The sequence below is a fragment of the Pygocentrus nattereri genome, chromosome 6 (genome assembly GCF_015220715.1).
Source record: "Pygocentrus nattereri isolate fPygNat1 chromosome 6, fPygNat1.pri, whole genome shotgun sequence".
Lineage (NCBI taxonomy): Eukaryota > Metazoa > Chordata > Actinopteri > Characiformes > Serrasalmidae > Pygocentrus > Pygocentrus nattereri.
This window is the reverse complement of record NC_051216.1, coordinates 2204513-2227038: the sequence shown is the minus strand read 5'-3', so window position 1 is coordinate 2227038 and position 22526 is coordinate 2204513. Positions and strand designations below refer to the sequence as shown.

At 44.1% G+C, this 22526-nt stretch overlaps 1 protein-coding gene across 1 annotated transcript in view; it reads right to left on the bottom strand.

Moving 5' to 3' along the window:
• Nucleotides 1-22526, bottom strand: part of LOC108414332 (uncharacterized protein DDB_G0287625-like) — a 126685-nt gene that overhangs the window by 68796 nt on the left and 35363 nt on the right. The window contains exons 9-18 of the mRNA XM_037538962.1: nt 16871-16966; nt 16646-16732; nt 16360-16485; nt 14440-14484; nt 13137-13181; nt 12849-12893; nt 8674-8718; nt 7282-7326; nt 6452-6496; nt 2733-2777 (exon numbers count right to left, since the gene is read on the bottom strand). Coding sequence (XP_037394859.1) covers nt 2733-2777; nt 6452-6496; nt 7282-7326; nt 8674-8718; nt 12849-12893; nt 13137-13181; nt 14440-14484; nt 16360-16485; nt 16646-16732; nt 16871-16966 — 624 coding nt within the window. The remainder of the gene's footprint in view (nt 1-2732; nt 2778-6451; nt 6497-7281; nt 7327-8673; nt 8719-12848; nt 12894-13136; nt 13182-14439; nt 14485-16359; nt 16486-16645; nt 16733-16870; nt 16967-22526) is intronic.

Sequence of the window (22526 nt, the reverse complement as noted above, 5' to 3'; positions counted from 1 at the left end):
TGCCTCTTCGGGCTGAGCCTGGCCTGGTTATGTGGGCTGCCGGCCACCAGGCGCTTGCCGAGGGAAGCTACCCCCCAGCCTGGCTCTAGGGTAGGTCCTGGTGACCCTCTCCTGGGCAGGGTACACAAGAGGGTTTTTGGATTCTATTTAGTTGTTTTTAATTACGTAAACAGAGAAGGTAAGGCACGTACGGGTTGAATGGAAAGATTCTATAGGCAGGGATGCACATAACTGGTACGCAGGTACGCATGCGCGACAAAAATTAGCAACGCGTACTGCCACTTGGGTCACTACCGCGCTCTTGTGTACTGACGATCCCTCCTGAAATATTTCACATGACTGCTCAAGTCGCCAGTGTACATCGGTAAATGTTGGTAATTATAGTCAAACATGTCTAAGAAGAAACAGACAACAGTAAGCAGCTTCTTTGGAGTTTCGCCCCCAACTAAGAAACAGCAACTGGAGCCAGAGCCGAAGAAAAGACTTTTTTCGGAGAAGTGGCTGCAAGAAGTGCCGTGGCTTGAGGCTAATGGTGAGCGAACAGAAATGTGGTGCAAGATTTGCCGTGCCCATCCACAGCTAGCAGACAAAACAGGTGCATTTTATAAAGGGTCGAAGAATTTCAATCATCCGTTATTTAACAAACACGAAAAGAGCAAGGAACATGCCACTGTGGCGCAAGCCATTGCTAATAAACAAGCTAGCCGAGAAGACATAGCAAGTCGTCCACTTAGCAGATGGCGAGACAAGCTTACTGATCAACAAAGGCAAGCCCTTTTTAACGTTTTTCTCCTTGCTTTCCATAAAGCGAAACACACCCGTCCCATGTCATTTGCGGAGGATATTCCGTTGCTGAAGCGGCTAGGAGTTAATGTTGGGACTGCTTATCATTCACGTGAAGGGGGCACAAGGATTATGCAGAGCATAGCGCATACCATCAGCAGGGAGCTACGAGCAAAGTTGCAGGCTGCTCAGTTTTGGGGACTGCTTTTTGACGGGTCCGAAGACATCACAAAAACTGAGCAGGAAATCGTGTACATTGTGTCAGTATCCACCAATGGAGAGTTTTCGTCAGACTTTCTCGGATTGGTCGAATTGGGTGCCGACCGCACCGCACAGGCAATAACAGACGGGCTTGTAAAACTTTTTCAGGACGCATGCTTGGACGACCGGAGAACAAAGTTGGTCGCTGTGTGCACAGACGGCGCAGCTGTTAACGTCGGGGTGTACAACGGCGTTGTGCCAAAACTAAAGGGACTAGTTGCGATTGGAGACAATCTTGTGCACATTCTGTGCACTGCACACACGCTGGAGAATTGCGCAAAATCAGCTGACCGCAAGGTTCCGTACTGCAACACCTTCAATCAGTCTGTGGTCAGGCTGCTGCAGTTTTATTTACAGAAAGGTGGTGCGAAAAAAAACGGCTGCATTGCAGAAGCTATGTGAAGAAAATGGGATCTCCTTTGTGAAATTGGGAAAGTTTCATAATATTAGGTGGTCTGCATGGCGGCACGAAGTACTGTTAAAAATATCAAGACTATTGCCAGCCATTAAAATGCAATTGGCTACAAGTGATAACCCTGACTTGCAGCATATCTGCACAGAGCGTTTTCAATGCTTTCTAACACACATGGTTGACATTGGCAACATTTTGAAGACCACATCAATCAGATTTCAGAAAGAAAAGCTGACCATAGGGGAATGTAAGGACGAACTCATGGTGGCCATTGGGCAATTCAAACTTATGCTTGATGCTGGAGACCATAGTGCACAGACTGTTTCTAATGCTGAGGCTGACATAGACAAGACAGACTTACTCAGTGCGTTAATTGAAGAGTTTGAAACTAGATATGACTCCCTTAAGTCATGTGATCACTTCTTAGTATTTGACCCTTCAACCTGGCCTCAGGAAATGCAAGGCCTCCACAGTTTTGGAAACACAACAATTTGCAACATTCTCCAAAAATACGAGGCCATCTTGCAGCTCAATAAAGACATCACTCTGACAGAATGGATGCGCTTAAAGCAGGCAGCAAAACGGCTGGGAGCATCTTCTGTGTATGACCTAGTCCAAATAGTAAATAATCCAAGTAACCCGGATGCTTACTCCAACATCAAAGAGTGTCTGTCTCTTGCACTGCCTTTGAGCAGTGCAGCTTGTGAGAGAGGTTTTTCACATCTTAACATAATCAAAAACAAATACAGATCCCGCCTGTCACATGCTCGTCTCTCAGCCCATATGCACATCCACCTGTCAAAGGAGACCACAGAGACATTTAACCCAAAGCCAGCTGTTGACCTGTGGATGGAGACAGCCAACCGGAGGCTCAACCAAGGGCAAGGAAGTACATCTATAGCAGCAGCATCATCTGAGGAGGACAATGGGGGCGAGAGTGCGGTGGATAGTGAGGAGGACTTTTAAGACTTATCACGGATGAGGTGAGTACCAAACACTATTTGCTGGTACTCACATGAGTAACTCACTAAAAAAGTTATGTGCACCCCTGTCTATAGGTAAGAAATCATTTGTTTAAATTGGGACATTTTCCAAAACATAAAGATTCCAAAACCATGCTGTTTTGTTGCCCAAAAACAGTGATATATGACAAACCATGGGCTCACTGTATTATTGCATCCCTAGTGGTGACCCTAGGTGATTTGTCAAGCATGAGATTCTAGAGTTCTCTCAGCATAATTACACCGTGAAAGAGTAGAGAGAAAATATTACACACCGTAGCATTTGGAGTGTGTCCATCTGGCCTGGCCTCTTTTGAATCCTGCAGAAAATAAATTTAGCATTAGATGATTGATCTGTGCCTCATTTGTAGCTCCTCCTACAATATCACCTATTTGGGTGGTGATGATTACAATCATGATTATTGCATCATGACAGTCTGTCGTTCTCTAAAAACAGAGTGTGAAGCTTTCTGCAAAAGCCCAATTGAAAGTACAAGGAACTGCTTAAAGCTCATTTTACCCATAAACCAAATAAAATTGTGTAGACATTTAAGTTCAGTCTTAAAACTTAAGTTCAGTTTTAGCAGAAGTTGATTTAACATTTGAGAAAGCTTTCCACTCAGTGGAATCCGCCATCAAAAACCTCAAAGAACTACAGCAAAACTTTATTGAAAACTCAGTATGTACAACTCAGATATATATAGGGCATATGGCAGTTCATTAGGTGTTCTCCACATAGTCCAGTGTACAGCAGAAAGAGCAGACCAGCTACAGATGTAAAGGACCACATTTAGCAGCTGAATGCTGGATTGACCTGGAGCTGGGTCCACACACCAGTGCTGGTGCTCCACATTGACATGCAGAGGTGCTCAACGAAGCTGTTCAAGTCCTCGGTGTGTCTCAGTGCCCCACTCTGTATTTTTTTCCTGGAAAGATTTGACATTAAAGCCATAGGGAGATCACAGGAAGCCACAGTAGATCACAATAGCTTTGTATTCAAACCCAGAAATGAAGACTTTTGTTTAGGTAAACAGGCAAATGCTAAAACTATGTTACATCAGCCAAGGTTACTGTCCTATCTTTTTAAGCTTTATTTAATTAGATTTTTTACTACTATAGTGTAAAAAAGAACTTGAGTCTAACTGTTATTGATTCTCTGTTAGCATTCTACAGCAGTGCTCTGCTACATGATGCTATGCGATGCAGCATGTCTGGTGTTTGGAGGCCTTTACAGTATCCCCTGACATTGAAAATGACTTGACACGGATGTTAAGTTCATCATCCTCATCATCATCATCACCGCTAACCATTTTGTCTAGATAGGGTCGCAGTACCAGTTGAGAGAGCAGAGAATCCCAGACGACTCTGTCCCCCGCAACTTCCTCCAGCTCATTCCCAGCGACTCCAAGCCGCTCCCAGGCCAACTTGGAGATATAATCCTCTATTGGGTCTTAGGACAACCCCAGGGTCTTGTCCCGGTAGGCCGTGCCTGGTACACCCCCACCGGGAGGCTTCAAGAGGGCATCCGGATCAGATGCCCGAACCACCTCAGCTGGCTCCTCTAAGTGGGGAGGAGTAGTGGCTCTACTCGGAGCTCCTCCCGGATGACTGATCTCCTAACCCTATCAAATAGTGTGTAGCCCGCCAACCTGCAAAGAAAGCTCATTTCTGCCGCTGGTATTTGTGATCTCGTTCTTTCGGTCTTTACCCACAGCTCATGACCACAAGTGAGGATTGTGATGTAGACCAACTGGTAAACAGAGAGCTTCATCTTATTGCTCAGCTCTCTCTTCACCACTACAGTCCAGTACAGTGACCACATTACTGCTGCTGCCTATCCCAGCCTGGGGCCGATCTCACGATAACTCTTTCCATCACTTGTGAACAAGACACCAAGATACTTAAACTTCTCCACCTAGGGGGAAGTCCTTTCCGCTTACCTGGAGTGGGCATGCCCTCCTTTTCCGGGCTTAGACCATAGACTCAGACTTGGAGGTGCTGATCGGCATACCAACCTCTTCACACTCAGCTACAAACTGCTCCAGTGAGCACTGGAGGCATCCATGTGATCCAGCCAAAAGAACAACATCATCTGCAAATAGCAGAGACGCTACCCTCTGGCCTCCACACACAATGCCTTCCTGAACCCAGCTACGCCTTCACATTCTCTCCATGAAGATCACGAACAGGATTGGAGACAGGGCACAACCCTGGCAGAGTCCAAAGATAACACTGAGTTTGACTTAATGTCGAGTATACGAACACAGTTCTCTCTCTCTGGGAGCACAGAGAATGAATGACCCACAGTAGTAGCCCCCACAACCCATACTCCTGGAGGTCCTCCCACAAGATATCTCAGAGAATATGGTCGTAAACCTTCTCCAAATCCACAAAACACATGTAGACTGGGTTGGCAACCTTCCATGGCCCCTCAACAATCTGTAATAGGGTGAAAAGCTGGTCCATTGTTCCACGGCCGGGACATAATCTGCATTGTTCCTCCTCAATCTGAGGTTCAACTATAGGTCAAAGTCTCCTTTCCAGCACCTTGGCATAGACTTTCCAAGGGAGGCTGAGCAGTGTGATCCCCCAATATTTGGCACACACTATTTAGTCCCCCTTTTTAAAAATATGGAGCACCACCCCAGTGTGCCAGTCCAATGGTGCTGTTCCCGAGGTCCATGCAATATTGTAGAGGCGTGTTAGCAATGACACCCCCAGAATATCCAGAGCCTTAAGCATCTCTGGATGAATCTTGTCCACCTCCGGTGCCTTGCTAGTGAGGAGCTTGCCCACTACATCTGAGACCTCCACCAGGGAAATGGAATTTCACATGCCAGAAACCTCTGGCCCTGACTATCGTAAGGGAGGCATGTCTGCTGAATTAAGGAGTTCCTCAAAGTGCTCCTCCCGCCAACCGACAATATTCTCATTTGAAGTCAAAGTTTCTCCACCCTTGCCAAATACAGCTTGGGCGCGGTCACCCCAACTGCTCCTGAGTCACTGGACAGTTGTCCAGATCCTCCTTGATGCTGAACAAAGGACTTTTTCGATGTCCTGAGTGCTCAGTACATATGGTTCAGAGTCAGATGAAACGACAACAAAGTCAGTCATTGACCTTTGCGCCAAGGAGCTCTGATATCATGTACACTTGTGAACATCCTTGAGATCAAACTTGGTGTTCGTTATGGACAATCCATGCCTGGCACAGAGGCCCAAACACAATTGACCATTCGAGTTTAGATCGGCCAGGCCATTCTTCCTAATCACACCTCTCCAGGTCTCCCAGTCATTGCCAACTTAAGCATTGAAGTCTCCCAGTAAGACTATGGAGTCTGTCGGCAGTACCCTTTCCAGACCCCCCCACTTGCTCCAAGAAGGCTGAATACTCTGATCTGTCGATTGGTGCATAAGGACACAAAATAGTAGGAGTTTTCCTCATCAAGGGCCTCCCTGCAATATCCCACTGCCTATATGACACTGCACTGCTCGCCCATGCTGGACCTTGTGGGTGGTGGGCCAACGTGGTCTCCCCACATTGCCTCTTCAGGCTGAGCCTGGCCTGGTTATGTGGGCTGCCCGGCCACCAGGTGCTTGCCGAGGGAAGCTACCCCCCGGCCTGGCTCTAGGGTAGGTCCAGGTGACCCTCTCCTGGGCACGGTACACAATTGTCTGTGTCAATTTTTCATGGAGGGTTTTTGGACTCTATTTGTTTGTTTTTAATTACGTAAACAGAGAAGGTAAGGCACGTACGGGTTGAATGGAGGTTCTATAGGTAAGAAATCATTTGTTTAAATTGGGACATTTTCCAAAACATAAAGATTCCAAAACCATGCTGATTTTGTTGCCCAAAAACAGTGATATATGACAAACCATGGGCTCACTGTATTATTGCATCCCTAGTGGTGACCCTAGGTGATTTGTCCAGCATGAGATTCTAGAGTTCTCTCAGCATAATTACACCGTGAAAGAGTAGAGAGTAAATATTACACACCGAAGCATTTGGAGTGTTTCCATCTGGCGCAGCATCTTTTGAATTCTACAAAAATAAAGCAATTCAAGGTTAGATGATTGATGTCTGCCTTATTTGTAGTTTTCCCTGCAATATCACATATTTGGCAACAAGGATTACAAAGGATTGTGACCAGAATGGGTGTGAGTATATTGTGGTGTGCAATTAAGAACATCCCCAGCAAACAGCGGAGTGAGGAGGTAGCCAGCACACAGGACTGCAGGGACAATGTTCGCTTAGACCTACCAGTGATTGTCTGAAAATGGAAATGAGCATGGAAGGGTCTGTGTCTCCTTTTGATAGCAATTTTCATTTATGGGAGGAATATTGTGATATATTAGAGTATATTTTCCTGGCTAATGATGTTGCCAATAGAACTGTGAAGGCAAATTTATGTTAAAGTATCGTTGTTTTACATATTGTTTTTGTTTCTCTTCAAGGTTAGTGTTTTACATGTTGTACATAATTCAATCAAACTGGAAATGTCTTCAGAAAAGACCCAACAGATTCCTTTAGTGTAGTATTAGAGTCTTTGTTTTTGTAAATTGCTTTTGCTGACTCCTGGCTTTCCTGATCTGGATGCAATACGTTATGTATATAGATAGAAATTATTATCTGAAAGAGACTTAGAAAAACCTTAAATGTCTATCTTGGTCACATTTGCCTGGATTTTTCAAGTTCAGCAGCAAATTAAACTAGGCAGGTACAATGTAATGACCCTAGGTGCAATTTTTTAATTTGTCCAGCAGGAGGTACTTAAGTTCTCTCAGCATGAATACGCTCTGAAAGAGCATTAAGAAAATATTACACACCGTAGCATTTGGAGTGTGTCCATCTGGCCTGGCCTCTTTTGAATCCTGCAAAAAATAAATTTAGCATTAGATGATTGATCAGTGCCTCATTTGTAGCTCCTCCTACAATATCACCTATTTGGGTGGTGATTATTACTGCATCGTGACAGTCTGTCGTTCTCTAAATAGCTGTGCTACTGTCCTGGTCATTCTAATCTGTATTCCATGGTGTAGCATGTGTAATAAGTGTTCTGAATGTTAATTCTGGGTTATTGCTCTCAGTCAGTAATTCTCTTGGTTATTCTGACAGTCTTTTATTGTGAAAGCAGAGCTAGCCTTTCTTCACTGTGTTTGTGGTACAGTGGAAAGAACTGTGTCAGTTGAGAGCTGTAAGTGTCACAATGCAGACATGAGCTGAGGTAGAGCTCGCTATTAGCCTAAAGCCTTGCTGTCTGTATGGTGTGGCTGTGACCGACTACAGCCTTTAATAAAGCACAGTGACTTGTGCATAAGCTGTGTCTGTTTAATACTGGACAACTCCACACTGCGATATGTCCATAGATAGAAGTTATCTGAAACAGGCTTGGATGAAACCTAAAACGTCCTTGGGTGAAGTTCTTTAATTTGTCAAGCAGGAGGTGCTACAGTGTTCCCAGCATAATTACATTCTGAGAGGCTATAAAGAAAATGAACACACCAGAGTAGGCAAACTGCAATAATATAGAAGTTTAACATTAGGCGATTAGTCTCTGCCTTGTTTGTGGCTTGACCTATACTATCTATAATAGGTGACAAGGATTACAGTGGATTGCCACAGGAAGGATTGGGTGAAAGCGGTGGCATGCAATTAAAAAGAGTCCTAGCAAAATGCACAGTGTGAAGCTTTCTGCAAAAGCCAAATTAAAAATACAAGGAACTGCTTAAATTCATCGCCCATGCTGGACCTTGTGGGTGGTGGGCCAACATGGTCTCCCCACATTGCCTCTTCGGGCTGAGCCTGGCCTGGTTATGTGGGCTGCCGGCCCCCAGGCGCTTACAGAGGGAAGCTACCCCCCAGCCTGGCTCTAGGGTAGGTCCTGGTGACCCTCTCCTGGGCAGGGTACACAAGAGGGTTTTTGGATTCTATTTAGTTGTTTTTAATTACGTAAACAGAGAAGGTAAGGCACGTACGGGTTGAATGGAAAGATTCTATAGGTAAGAAATCATTTGTTTAAATTGGGACATTTTCCAAAACATAAAGATTCCAAAACCATGCTGTTTTTGTTGCCCAAAAACAGTGATATATGACAAACCATGGGCTCACTGTATTATTGCATCCCTAGTGGTGACCCTAGGTGATTTGTCAAGCATGAGATTCTAGAGTTCTCTCAGCATAATTACACCGTGAAAGAGTAGAGAGAAAATATTACACACCGTAGCATTTGGAGTGTGTCCATCTGGCCTGGCATCTTTTGAATCCTGCAGAAAATCAATTTAGCATTAGATGATTGATCTGTGCCTCATTTGTAGCTCCTCCTACAATATCACCTATTTGGGTGGTGATGATTACAATCATGATTATTGCATCATGACAGTCTGTCGTTCTCTAAAAACAGAGTGTGAAGCTTTCTGCAAAAGCCCAATTGAAAGTACAAGGAACTGCTTAAAGCTCATTTTACCCATAAACCAAATAAAATTGTGTAGACATTTAAGTTCAGTCTTAAAACTTAAGTTCAGTTTTAGCAGAAGTTGATTTAACATTTGAGAAAGCTTTCCACTCAGTGGAATCCGCCATCAAAAACCTCAAAGAACTACAGCAAAACTTTATTGAAAACTCAGTATGTACAACTCAGATATATATAGGGCATATGGCAGTTCATTAGGTGTTCTCCACGTAGTCCAGTGTACAGCAGAAAGAGCAGACCAGCTACAGATGTAAAGGACCACATTTAGCAGCTGAATGCTGGATTGACCTGGAGCTGGGTCCACACACCAGTGCTGGTGCTCCACATTGACATGCAGAGGTGCTCAATGAAGCTGTTCAAGTCCTCGGTGTGTCTCAGTGCCCCACTCTGTATTTTTTTCCTGGAAAGATTTGACATTAAAGCCATAGGGAGATCACAGGAAGCCACAGTAGATCACAATAGCTTTGTATTCAAACCCAGAAATTAAGACTTTTGTTTAGGTAAACAGGCAAATGCTAAAACTATGTTACATCAGCCAAGGTTACTGTCCTATCATTTTAAGCTTTATTTAATTAGATTTTTTACTACTATAGTGTAAAAAAGAACTTGAGTCTAACTGTTATTGATTCTCTGTTAGCATTCTACAGCAGTGCTCTGCTACATGATGCTATGCGATGCAGCATGTCTGGTGTTTGGAGGCCTTTACAGTTTCCCCTGACATTGAAAATGACTTGACACGGATGTTAAGTTCATCATCATCATCATCATCACCGCTAACCATTTTGTCTAGATAGGCTCGCAGTACCAGTTGAGAGAGCAGAGAATCCCAGACGACTCTGTCCCCCGCAACTTCCTCCAGCTCATTCCCAGCGACTCCAAGCCACTCCCAGGCCAACTTGGAGATATAATCCTCTATTGGGTCTTAGGACAACCCCAGGGTCTTGTCCCGGTAGGCCGTGCCTGGTACACCCCCACCGGGAGGCTTCAAGAGGGCATCCGGATCAGATGCCCGAACCACCTCAGCTGGCTCCTCTAAGTGGGGAGGAGTAGTGGCTCTACTCGGAGCTCCTCCCGGATGACTGATCTCCTAACCCTATCAAATAGTGTGTAGCCCGCCAACCTGCAAAGAAAGCTCATTTCTGCCGCTGGTATTTGTGATCTTGTTCTTTCGGTCTTTACCCACAGCTCATGACCACAAGTGAGGATTGTGATGTAGACCAACTGGTAAACAGAGAGCTTCATCTTATTGCTCAGCTCTCTCTTCACCACTACAGTCCAGTACAGTGACCACATTACTGCTGCTGCCTGTCCCAGCCTGGGGCCGATCTCACGATAACTCTTTCCATCACTTGTGAACAAGACACCAAGATACTTAAACTTCTCCAGCTTGGGGGAAGTCCTTTCCGCTTACCTGGAGTGGGCATGCCCTCCTTTTCCGGGCTTAGACCATAGACTCAGACTTGGAGGTGCTGATCGGCATACCAACCTCTTCACACTCAGCTGCAAACTGCTCCAGTGAGCACTGGAGGCATCCATGTGATCCAGCCAAAAGAACAACATCATCTGCAAATAGCAGAGACGCTACCCTCCGGCCTCCACACACAATGCCTTCCTGAACCCAGCTACGCCTTCACATTCTCTCCATGAAGATCACAAACAGGATTGGAGACAGGGCACAACCCTGGCAGAGTCCAAAGATAACACTGAGTTTGACTTAATGTCGAGTATACGAACACAGTTCTCTCTCTCTGGGAGCACAGAGAATGAATGACCCGCAGTAGTAGCCCCCACAACCCATACTCCTGGAGGTCCTCCCACAAGATATCTCAGGGAACATGGTCGTAAACCTTCTCCAAATCCACAAAACACATGTAGACTGGGTTGGCAACCTTCCATGGCCCCTCAACAATCTGTAATAGGGTGAAAAGCTGGTCCATTGTTCCACGGCCGGGACATAATCTGCATTGTTCCTCCTCAATCTGAGGTTCAACTATAGGTCAAAGTCTCCTTTCCAGCACCTTGGCATAGACCTTCCAAGGGAGGCTGAGCAGTGTGATCCCCCAATATTTGGCACACACTATTTAGTCCCCCTTTTTAAAAATATGGACCACCACCCCAGTGTGCCAGTCCAATGGTGCTGTTCCCGAGGTCCATGCAATATTGTAGAGGCGTGTTAGCAATGACACCCCCAGAATATCCAGAGCCTTAAGCATCTCTGGATGAATCTTGTCCACCTCCGGTGCCTTGCTATTGAGGAGCTTGCCCACAACATCTGAGGCCTCCACCAGGGAAATGGAATTTCACATGCCAGAAACCTCTGGCCCTGTCTACCGTAAGGGAGGCATGTCTGCTGAATTAAGGAGTTCCTCAAAGTGCTCCTCCCGCCAACCGACAATATTCTCATTTGAAGTCAAAGTTTCTCCACCCTTGCCAAATACAGCTTGGGCGCGGTCACCCCAAGTGCTCCTGAGTCACCGGACAGTTGTCCAGACACTCCTTGATGCTGAACAAAGGACTTTTTCGATGGCTTCACCAAACTTCTCCTATGCCCTGGACTTTGCGTCTGCCACCATTGCGGCTTGCACCTTTTTTGCCTGTCGGAACCTGTTGATGCAGGAGTCCTTCAGGCCATCCAGTCCCTAAAGGCCTCTTTCTTCAGGTTGACTGCCTTCCTCACCACTGGTGTATATCAGGGTGTTCTTGAGTTACTGCCCTGACAGGCATCCTCAAGCTTTTGGCCAGAGCTTCACCCAGCAGCTTCCACAATGGAGGTTTTGATCAGGGTCCATACAGTCTCCATGTCCATGAGAAAAGATCTCCTGGAGGTGGGAGTTGAAATTATTCAAAACAGGGGCCTCCGACCATCATTCCCAGCACACCCTTATTATTCACTTGGGCCTACCGGGTCTGACCATCAGTCTTCCCTACCATCTGATCCAACTCACCACCAGATGTGGATCAGTTGACAGCTCAGCACCTCTCTTTACCCGAGTGCTCAGTACATATGATTCCAAGTCAGATGAAACGACAACAAAGTCAGTCATTGACCTTTGAGCCAAGGAGCTCTGATATCATGTACACTTGTGAACATCCTTGAGATCAAACTTGGTGTTCGTTATGGACAATCCATGCCTGGCACAGAGGCCCAAACACAATTGACCATTCGAGTTTAGATCGGCCAGGCCATTCTTCCTAATCACACCTCTCCAGGTCTCCCAGTCATTGCCAACTTAAGCATTGAAGTCTCCCAGTAAGACTATGGAGTCTGTCGGCAGTACCCTTTCCAGACCCCCCCACTTGCTCCAAGAAGGCTGAATACTCTGATCTGTTGATTGGTGCATAAGGACACAAAATAGTAGGAGTTTTCCTCATCAAGGGCCTCCCTGCAATATCCCACTGCCTATATGACACTGCACTGCTCGCCCATGCTGGACCTTGTGGGTGGTGGGCCAACGTGGTCTCCCCACATTGCCTCTTCAGGCTGAGCCTGGCCTGGTTATGTGGGCTGCCCGGCCACCAGGTGCTTGCCGAGGGAAGCAACCCCCCGGCCTGGCTCTAGGGTAGGACCTGGTTACCCTCTCCTGGGCAGGGTACACAACTGTCTGTGTCCATTTTTCATGGAGGGTTTTTGGACTCTATTTAGTTTTTTTTAATTACGTAAACAGAGAAGGTAAGGCACGTACGGGTTGAATGGAGGTTCTATAGGTAAGAAATCATTTGTTTAAATTGGGACATTTTCCAAAACATAAAGATTCCAAAACCATGCTGTTTTTGTTGCCCAAAAACAGTGATATATGACAAACCATGGGCTCACTGTATTATTGCATCCCTAGTGGTGACCCTAGGTGATTTGTCCAGCATGAGATTCTAGAGTTCTCTCAGCATAATTACACCGTGAAAGAGTAGAGAGTAAATATTACACACCGAAGCATTTGGAGTGTTTCCATCTGGCACAGCATCTTTTGAATTCTACAAAAATAAAGCAATTCAAGGTTAGATGATTGATGTCTGCCTTATTTGTAGCTTTCCCTGCAATATCACATACTTGGCAATAAGGATTACAAAGGATTGTGACCAGAATGAGTGTGAGAACATTGTGGTGTGCAATTAAAAACATCCATAGGTGCAATTTTTTAATTTGTCCAGCAGGAGGTACTTAAGTTCTCTCAGCATAAATACGCTCTGAAAGAGCAGTAAGAAAATATTACACACCGTAGCATTTGGAGTGTGTCCATCTGGCCTGGCCTCTTTTGAATCCTGCAAAAAATAAATTTAGCATTAGATGATTGATCTGTGCCTCATTTGTAGCTCCTCCTACAATATCACCTATTTGGGTGGTGATTGTTACTGCATCATGACAGTCTGTCGTTCTGTAAATAGCTGTGCTACTGTCCTGGTCATTCTAATTGTATTCCATGGTGTAGCATGTGTAATAAATGTTCTGAATGTTAATTCTGGGTTATTGCTCTCAGTCAGTAATTCTCATGCTTATTCTGACAGTCTTTTATTGTGAAAGCAGGGCTAGCCTTTCTTCACTGTGTTTGTGGTACAGCGGAAAGAACTGTGTCAGTTGAGAGCTGTAAGTGTCACAATGCAGACATGAGCTGAGGTAGAGCTCACTATTAGCCTAAAGCCTTGGTGTGGCCGTGACCGACTACAGCCTTTAATAAAGCACAGTGACTTGTGCATAAGCTGTGTCTGTTTAATACTGGACAACGCCACACTGCGATATGTCCATAAATAGAAGTTATCTGAAACAGACTTGGACAAATCCTAAAGTTTTTTACAATTACAATGGATTGTGCCTGAAATGGTTGTGTGAAAACTGTAGTGTGTAATTAAAAACATCCCCAGCAAACACCAGAGAGGGGAGCTAACCAGCACACAGGACTGCACTAGAACATAGTCGTGGACACTTCATGTTGTGTCTAGAGATGGAAATTACTACTAGAAACAAACTTTCACAAAATCTTAAATGTTTGTTTTGGTTGTATTTGCCTAGATTGTCCAAATTCATTAGCAGATTAATTTGGGCAGGTACAATGTTGTGACCCTGTTAGAGGCAAATTTGGCCAAAAACGAAATTACATGTTTATTTTTTCACAATGTCCAGTTTCACCAGAGACCTGACGTGAAGCCGAAGTCAAGCTTGCATTAATTATTCTCTATTAACTTTTCCATTTTATATATGACCATGAAATACCAGAATAGCGATAAATAAATACATTCATTTTTATTTTTATCACAAATGGCTTATGCTTATGTGAAAAATTAAATTGTACATGCAGGTATTTCGCAACATTGTCAATTTTGTTAGGATGTTTGCACAGATGTTTGAAAGAAGAAATGGCGAAAGTAGCTTTGCATATTTTTATTATTTTAAATTATTTTCTTTTTTGGCCAGATTTCGCTCCTGTCATGACCCCAGGTGAAGTTTTTTTTGTTCAGCAGCAGGTACTAGAGTGCTCTCAGCATAATTATGTTCTGACATAGAATAGACAGAGAATGCACACACCACAGCAGTTGGAGTGGTCATGTTTTGTCCCGCAGCTTTTAAATCCTACAAAAACAAAGAAATTCAACATCATGATTAATCTCTGCTTCATGTAGCTTCTCCCACAATGTCACATACAACTAATGTAAACTATTTGGATTATTTTTATTTAGATAATCTCTGTCTGTTGGAGCCATATTAGGCTTATGTGTAGTTTTTTGTTTGTAAATATTTGAGTACCATCTTGGAAGCATTAGGGGGCTAGCTGCATTGGGTGATGGTCCAGGTAATAAGTCAGGTGCTTATAGTCACAAGACACTGACAGAGGTTACAGAAGCTCAGGCAGTGTGAACATACAGTTCTTACTGCAATAGCTGCTACAAAACCTAAGCATCGACATTCATATACTGGGTCATAGTACTGCAGTGCAAGTTTCGTCATCTTCATTACTGGTGACCATACTTTATTGTCTCCAGTAAAAGAGTTTGTTTTTATTTAGCAATATTCTATTAAATGGAAACACCATGTAACAGTAAATATTTCGTTTGGACATTTGTTTAATGGATGCGTGTAAAAGAACATTCTATCCACCCAAACAATTGACCAAGGAATTTGTTATCCTGTAGTTACTACAGGGTACACAGATACAAACATAGACTCTTGTATATATGTGCCACATCACTTCGGTACTTGCTGTGATATGTCAGTGTGCACTAGCGGTGCAGAAAAAAACTTGATTGTTAGACGTATTGCAATGCGGATGTGAACGATTCTGAATCTATTCATAAATGTCAAAATATTTGTAAAAAATATTTCTGTCATACTGTAATGTTGCCTTTTTAGTTCATGTGCTTAAGCCACAATTGTATCATGTCATTCAAAATTCTTGTTTCTCTGTGATCTTTGATGGAAGTGTAGTATCCAATAATATCTAGGCATGTCGACCCCCCCCCCCCACCACTATGACCTGTCACTGAGTGAAAACACCCACCATCACCTCCACTCACAGCTGTATGTACCTGTATATCAGCAGAAACCCTCCTTTCTTCTCCTCACTTTACTCTTTCACTTTCAGTTTTTGGACTGTTTGTAAAGTAGTTGCTTCTGGGTTATTTTAGTTTGTTTATGCTGGCAGTCTGAGTCATATTAACATCATTTAGAGACTTCAGATATCTGATGGTATTTGTGTTTTCTAAAGTTTTCTGTTTGTGTGTGCGCACACGCACACAAACAGTCCAGATCTTGCTAACACACGTTAACTAGTTAAACCAGTACATAGATTTATTTTACTGATACCCTATTCATTTCCATTAACTAGCACATGAAAATATCCAGCACATGATACGGAACTGTAACATCTGGGCATAGCTTGGTTAAAGAGTCCTGAGATCTTTAAGTTATAAGGCATTGTAAATGTTATTTAAGATTAAGTGACCCTTATTAATCCCACAAATGGGGAAATTTCACCTCCGCATTTAACCCATCCTTGAAGTGAAATACCACATACACACACTACTGGCATGAATGTGGTAATGATAATGTGAGTTGGTGGGGATAATGTGAGTTTTGCAATGATGATGTGAGTTTTTTGGGATAATGTCAATATCTGGGATTTGGGGGTAAGTTCAGGAGATGGCTGTTGTTTCACTGATCACATCTGTCCTCTTAATGGTCAATGCTAAATAGATGGCAGTAATTTTTGAAGTATTATCTGGGTTTGGCAATTAGATTTTTCACTAGATATTCTTTTAAAATCTGCACATATATATTATGTATATGTATATTTTGTATGTGTAATGACCAGGAGAAATACTTTTTGTCTTCCTTCATGCTTGTGATAAAACACCATTGATCCCTTTTTAAATATATTTCAAAATATAGTAAAATGATCTTTTTATACATATTTTGAAATTATTAATTTCAAAATGTATATCTTCTTACGTGTATACATTCTGGGAAGGTTCCTTTTTGGTTGGCCCAGTCAAGAAGGATTGGTGGATTATGCAGTGCCATCAAACAGCCTATCTTGTACGCCTCCAAAACCAGTGGTTTCAAATCAGGAAGTTTCTGCAAAAAAAATCATTTTATTATAACAATATTATTTTAAATTCATTGTCCAGAATTTATTGGAGTTAAATAGGACATTTAAATAAGTAAGTACCTTTCAATAATACTTTTTTTAATTGGTGTATAAATTTATTAGGATAATAAGAATATCTAAACCTACCTGATCAATCAAATCTTCTGGGATCTGTTCCTTATGAAGTATTGCCATTTGAATTTGCTGGATGGCCAAATCAAAGTGCTGTAATGTCTTGAAAATAAATACATATAATTAACCAAAATGTTTAATTTGTGCACAGACATGTAAGATGCAGTTGTATTTTTAAATGACAATATATTTAGACTAGACATTAAGTCAGTAAGTATTGTATAAAGAGTTGTAATGTACCTTGGTATTACTGGAATGTTTGACGTCCAGGTGAAGAAGTTCCTTCAGCTTTTTTATGAGTTCTTGCATGTTACTTTCTGCTTCTTTCAAAGTACACTAATATACAAAAAGAGATTTTAGGCACCAAATGGTCTCTGAATATTAAGATACAGTTGCCAAAAGTATGTGGATGTCCCTCTAATTGTTTCATCCAGAGCAGGATATACATATTCTGGCTGCTTTAGATTTAGTTATGATTGTTGGTTATTATGTTTTATGAAATTATGTTTTGTTGGTTATATTTGGGTTGAATTTGAGTTTTTAAACAAAACATGGATTGCCATGACTTACAAGAAAGCAGTTTAGTGAACTACAAGGAAGGAACACTGCACTAGGTCTGTTCTTTCCAGAGGTAAAAAAAGCACTCTTTGCAATATAGGGAAGTAAACTCCTTTGTTATGTCCAGTGAGGCTATTTAATTTTACTCAAACTATTGACAGCTGGGACAAAATGTACAGATATGACAGGCTGAATAAACTATATACTGTTAAGAACTTGGCTTGGTTGTGCATGCTGATGAACTGCTGATTTGTGGAGCATTTGTGATTGTTTTGTTTTATTTGCTGGTATTTCAGGCCTAAAAGCAGGACATCACTCTAAACAACAAATGTTGAATTGGGTCACCCTTTCCCTCAAATACCTGGTAGGTCTCTCTCAGATGTCTTTAGAGTGGCAATTGTGAGAAATGAAAGCTTAACAAATACATGAGTAAACCACAAGCAAATTGCAAGCTAAGTGAACTCTTATATCCTTCTTATGTCCCTTATCTTATGCATCCTAAAATATTTCTTTCATTAATTTATCTTATAATTGATTGCTAATTTCAACCAGTAATTCATTCAATCTGCTATGTTTGATTAAAAAAAATCTGAGCCCTCAGTCTTTTGACTTTGACTTTTAGTTCTGGAACTATGCTTTATTATTTTAAAATTTCAAGAATCATTTCTGTTTTACTGTCACCAATTAGTAATGCTGAAGGCTATAAAAAGTGCATTAAATTAAAGATTATTAAAGGAAAAGGGAAATGTATTTGCTTTTTCAACTTAAGCTGAGTTTACTTTCACTTTTTGTAACAATAGCTGATAGTCACTTTTAAATGCATTCACATCTGTTTTCCTCAAACAATGGAAGACATTGGGATGTTCTTTGGAATTAACACATGCTCATACATATAAACATATTAAGACTAAAAAAAAATGAATGATTGAGGAAATTTACATAAAAAGTAAAAAATGTATGCACAGATGCACACACCAATGTTTCCTAAGTAGCATCAAGTGGAAATTGTTATCTAATATTGTTAGCTAGGTATTAGTGAGCTAGTTAGCCTGAATAGCTAACATCCACTATATTTTCAAAAGTATTTGGTCATCTGGCTTCACACGCGTATGAACTGAGTGACTTCCCATTCTTAATCCATAGGGTTTAATATGATGTTGGCCCACCCTTTGCAGCTATAACACCTTCAGCTCTTCTGGGAAGGCTTTCCACAAGGGTTAGGAGTGTTTATGGGAATTTCTGACCGTTCTTCCAGAAGCTCATTTGTGAGGTCAGAGACTGATGTTGGACGAGAAGGCCTGGCTCACAGTCTCCGCTCTAATTCATCCCAAAGGTGTTCTATCAGGTTGAGGTCAGGACTCCCTGGCCAGTCAAGTTCTTCCATACCAAACAGGCTCATCCACGTCTTTATGGACCTGCTTTGTGCACTGGTGCGCGGTCATGTTGGAACAGGAAGGGGCCATCCCCAAACTATACCCACAAAGTTGGGAGCATGAAATTGTCCAAAATCTCTTGGTGCTGAAACTTTGAGTTCCTTTCACTGGAACTAAGGGGCCGGGCCCAACTCCTGAATCAGAATCAGAATCCTTTATTGATCCCAGAAGGAAATTGCAGTTGTTACAGTTGCAGCCATTTATGTAAAAGAATAAACACTTTAATAATTTAAAACAAAGATAAAGAGAAATTTGCAATATGTACACGAGATTTAAGTTCTTATGAATACAGTAAAGTGGCGGTGACTGTGATAGTAAATATGAAACATCTAGTATAAAGCAGTTCAAATTATTTAAATAATTTAAATTATTGTCCCTTCTTCCCCAGCATGCAACAGCATAGAGGATAGCACTTGCCACCACAGACTCATAGAAGATCCTGAGCATAGTCTGGCAGATGTTAAAGGACCTCAGGCGCCTCAGAAAATAGAGACGACTTTGGCCCTTCCTGTAGAGGGCGTCAGTGTTCTTAGCCCAGTCCAGTTTATTGTCAATATACACTCCCATATATTTGTAATCTTCCACAGTGTCCACACTGACCCCTCTGATGGACACAGGGGTCACCGGTGCCTTGTCCCTCCTCAGGTCCACCACCAGTTCCTTTGTCTTTGTCACGTTGAGCTGCAGGTGGTTCTGCTCGCAACATGCGACAAAGTCCTTCACCGTTGCCCTGTACTCATCCTCATCGCCCCTGCTGATACATCCAACTATTGCAGAGTCATCAGAAAACTTCTGAAGGTGGCAAGTCTCTGTGCAGTAGCTGAAGTCCATGGTGTAGAGGGTGAAGAGGAAGGGAGAGAGGACAGTTCCTTGTGGAACTCCAGTGTTGCTGACCACTCTGTCCGACACACAGTGCTGCAGGCGTACATACTGTGGTCTGCCAGTCAATTAGTCAACAATCCAGGACACAAGGGGGGCATCTACTTGCATCACTGTGAGCTTATCACCCAGAAGAGCAGGCCAGACTGTGTTAAATGCACTGGAGAAGTCAAAAAACATGACCCCCACAGAGCTGGCTGGCTTATCCAGGTGAGCAGGTAGATGATGGCGTCTTCAACTCCCAGGCGGGGCTGATAGACAAACTGGAGGGGATCTAGAAAAGGCTGGACTATGGGTCGGAGCTGATCCAAGACGAGCCTCTCCATGGTCTTCATGACATGAGACGTCAGTGCCACTGGCCTGTAGTCCTTGGCGTCACTGGGTCATGGCGTCTTTGGAACAGGAACAATGCAGGATGTCTTCCACATAACGGGGACCCTCTGGAGACTCAGGCTCATGTTGAAGACATGTTGCAGTATTCCACAAAGCTGGGTGGCACAGGCTTTAAGCACCCTAGGTGGAACCCCATCAGGGCCTGCAGCCTTGTTTGTGTGGAGTCTCTTCAGTTGTCTTCTCACCTGGTCAGCAGTGAGACACACTGTAGAGGAGGTGGGTGGGGGAGGGATGGAGGTGTGAGATGGGCTATCACACGAGGGGGGCAGGCTATCAGGAGGGGGAGGGGGGATGAGTGGTATGGTCTGCTGAGGACTGGCAGCAGAGGAGTCAGGCTGGGGGGGGACAGAGCCTGCCGTGTCAAATCTGTTAAAGAACAGATTTAGCATATTGGCCCTGTCCACACTGACCTCTACTCCTCTGTTGTTGTTGGACCTGAAGCTGGTGATGGTCCTCATCCCATTCCAGACCTCCCTCATTTTGTTCTGCTGGAGTTTCCACTCCAGCTTCCTCCTGTACTTGTTCTTCGCCTCCTTGATAGCTGTCCTCAGTTCCTTCTGGATCGTTCTCACCTCCACTCTGTCTCCAGCTCTGAAGGCCCTCTTCTTGTTGAGGAGAGCCTTAATGTCCTTTGTTACGGCTTGTTGTTTGGGTAACATTTAACAGTCCTGGTTGGGACAGTGGAGTCCACACAGAAGTTAATGTAGTCCGCGATGCACTCTGTGAGCCCGTCGATGTCCTCTCCGTGCGGCTCACAGAGTGCTGGCCAATCAGTAGCCTCCCCAGACCATCTACTCACTGTTCGCGTGGTCACAGGCTGACTCTTCACCAGCGGCACATAACAGGAGCTAAGGTGAACCAAGTTGTGGTCTGACATACCCAGGGGGGGAAGGGGGGAGCAGCCGTATGCGTCTTTAACATTAGCATACAGCAGGTCCAGTGTTCTTTCCTCTCTGGTGGGACAGTCCATATACTGAGTGAAGTGTGGTAGTGCTTTGGCCATAGTCACCTGATATGGCAATAAAGGCACTCGGGTGTTGCGTTTGGAGACGTGCTGTTGTTGAATAAATGACGTTACCTGCTGACGTCGGGTTGGCAGAGGGGGGAATGTAGACAGTCACGATGATGGCATGCGAATACTCGTGTGGTAAATAATATGGCCTGAGTCCGACAGCCAACAGCTCAATGTCCGGGCAACAGGTACGTTCCTTGATGGTAATGTGACCAGGGTTACACCAGTGGTTATTAACTAGCACCGTGAGCCCACCTCCTTTGCGCTTACCGCTCTCGGTGCAGCCCCGGTCAGCCCGAACAGTCTGGAAGCCATTGATGGAAACATGGTCATCCGGGATGTCCTGGTGTAGCCATGTCTCCGAAAAGCACATTATACACCCAGTACTCCCTCTGACTCCTGGCTAGTGCTGTTAGCTTGTCCATCTTATTTGCCAGCGACCTCACGTTGCCCATGATGACGGAGGGGAGACGGGGCTTATATCCCTTCTTCTCCAGAAGCCTCTGGTGTCTCTCCCTCACTTTCCCTGTGCGCTGGTTAATTCCCCCTCTGCATCCCCTGTGCGTCCGTCTCCAAAGCTCTTTGGGGATGTTCATTGTCCTGGTCGCCATGCCGACAGGCTGCAGCGCGATTAGCTGATCCTGGGTGTAAACAAAGCGGCCATGCTGCATCGCTGCAGCGGACACGGGGAGTGAGTGAAAGTAGCGCTTTCAGGGAGAAACAATAGACCAAGACTCTCTTTACTCACGTTTTGAGAGGGCACAGCTTCCCTAAGTTACCCCGTCAAATAAATAAACTATTAAAAAGGTAAATAAAAGTTAAGAGGAAAAACGAAAAAACACAAACAGGAGCTTCTGTAACAGGCAGCATGCACGCATACACATGCGCAGTACATGCCCATGCTGCATTGCCGTTTCGAGAGGGCACAACCCCACACCATGATCCCCCCTCCACCAAACTTTACACTCAGCACAATGCAGTCAGGCAAGTACCGTCTCCTGGCAACCGCCAAACCTAGACTCGTCCATCAGATTCCCAGACGGAGAAGCGTGATTGGTCACTCCAGAGAACACGTCTCCACTGCTCTAGAGTCCATTGGCGGCGCTTTACACCACTGCATTCCACGCTTTGCATTGCGCTGGGTGATGTAAGGCTTGGCTGCAGCTGCTCGGCCATGGAAACCCATTCCATGAAGCTCTCTATGCTGTTCTTGAGCTGATCTGAAGGCCACATGAAGTTTGGAGGTCTGTAGTGATTGACTCTGCAGAAAGTTGGTGACCTCTGCGCACTATGCCCCTCAGCATCCGTTGACCTCGCTCTGTCATTTTACGTGGCCAACCACTTCGTGGCTGAGTTGCTGTCGTTCCCAATCGCTTCCACTTTGTTATAATCCCACTGACAGTTGACTGTGGAATATTTATTAGTGAGGAAATTTCACGACTGGACTTGCTGCACAGGTGGCGTCCGATCACGGCACCACGCTGGAATTCACTGAGCTCCTGAGAGCGAGCCATTCCTTCACTAATGTCTGTAGAAGCAGTCTGCAGGCCTAGGGGCTCGGCTTTATACACCTGTGGCCATGGAAGAGACTGGAACACCTGGATTCAGTGATTTGAATGGG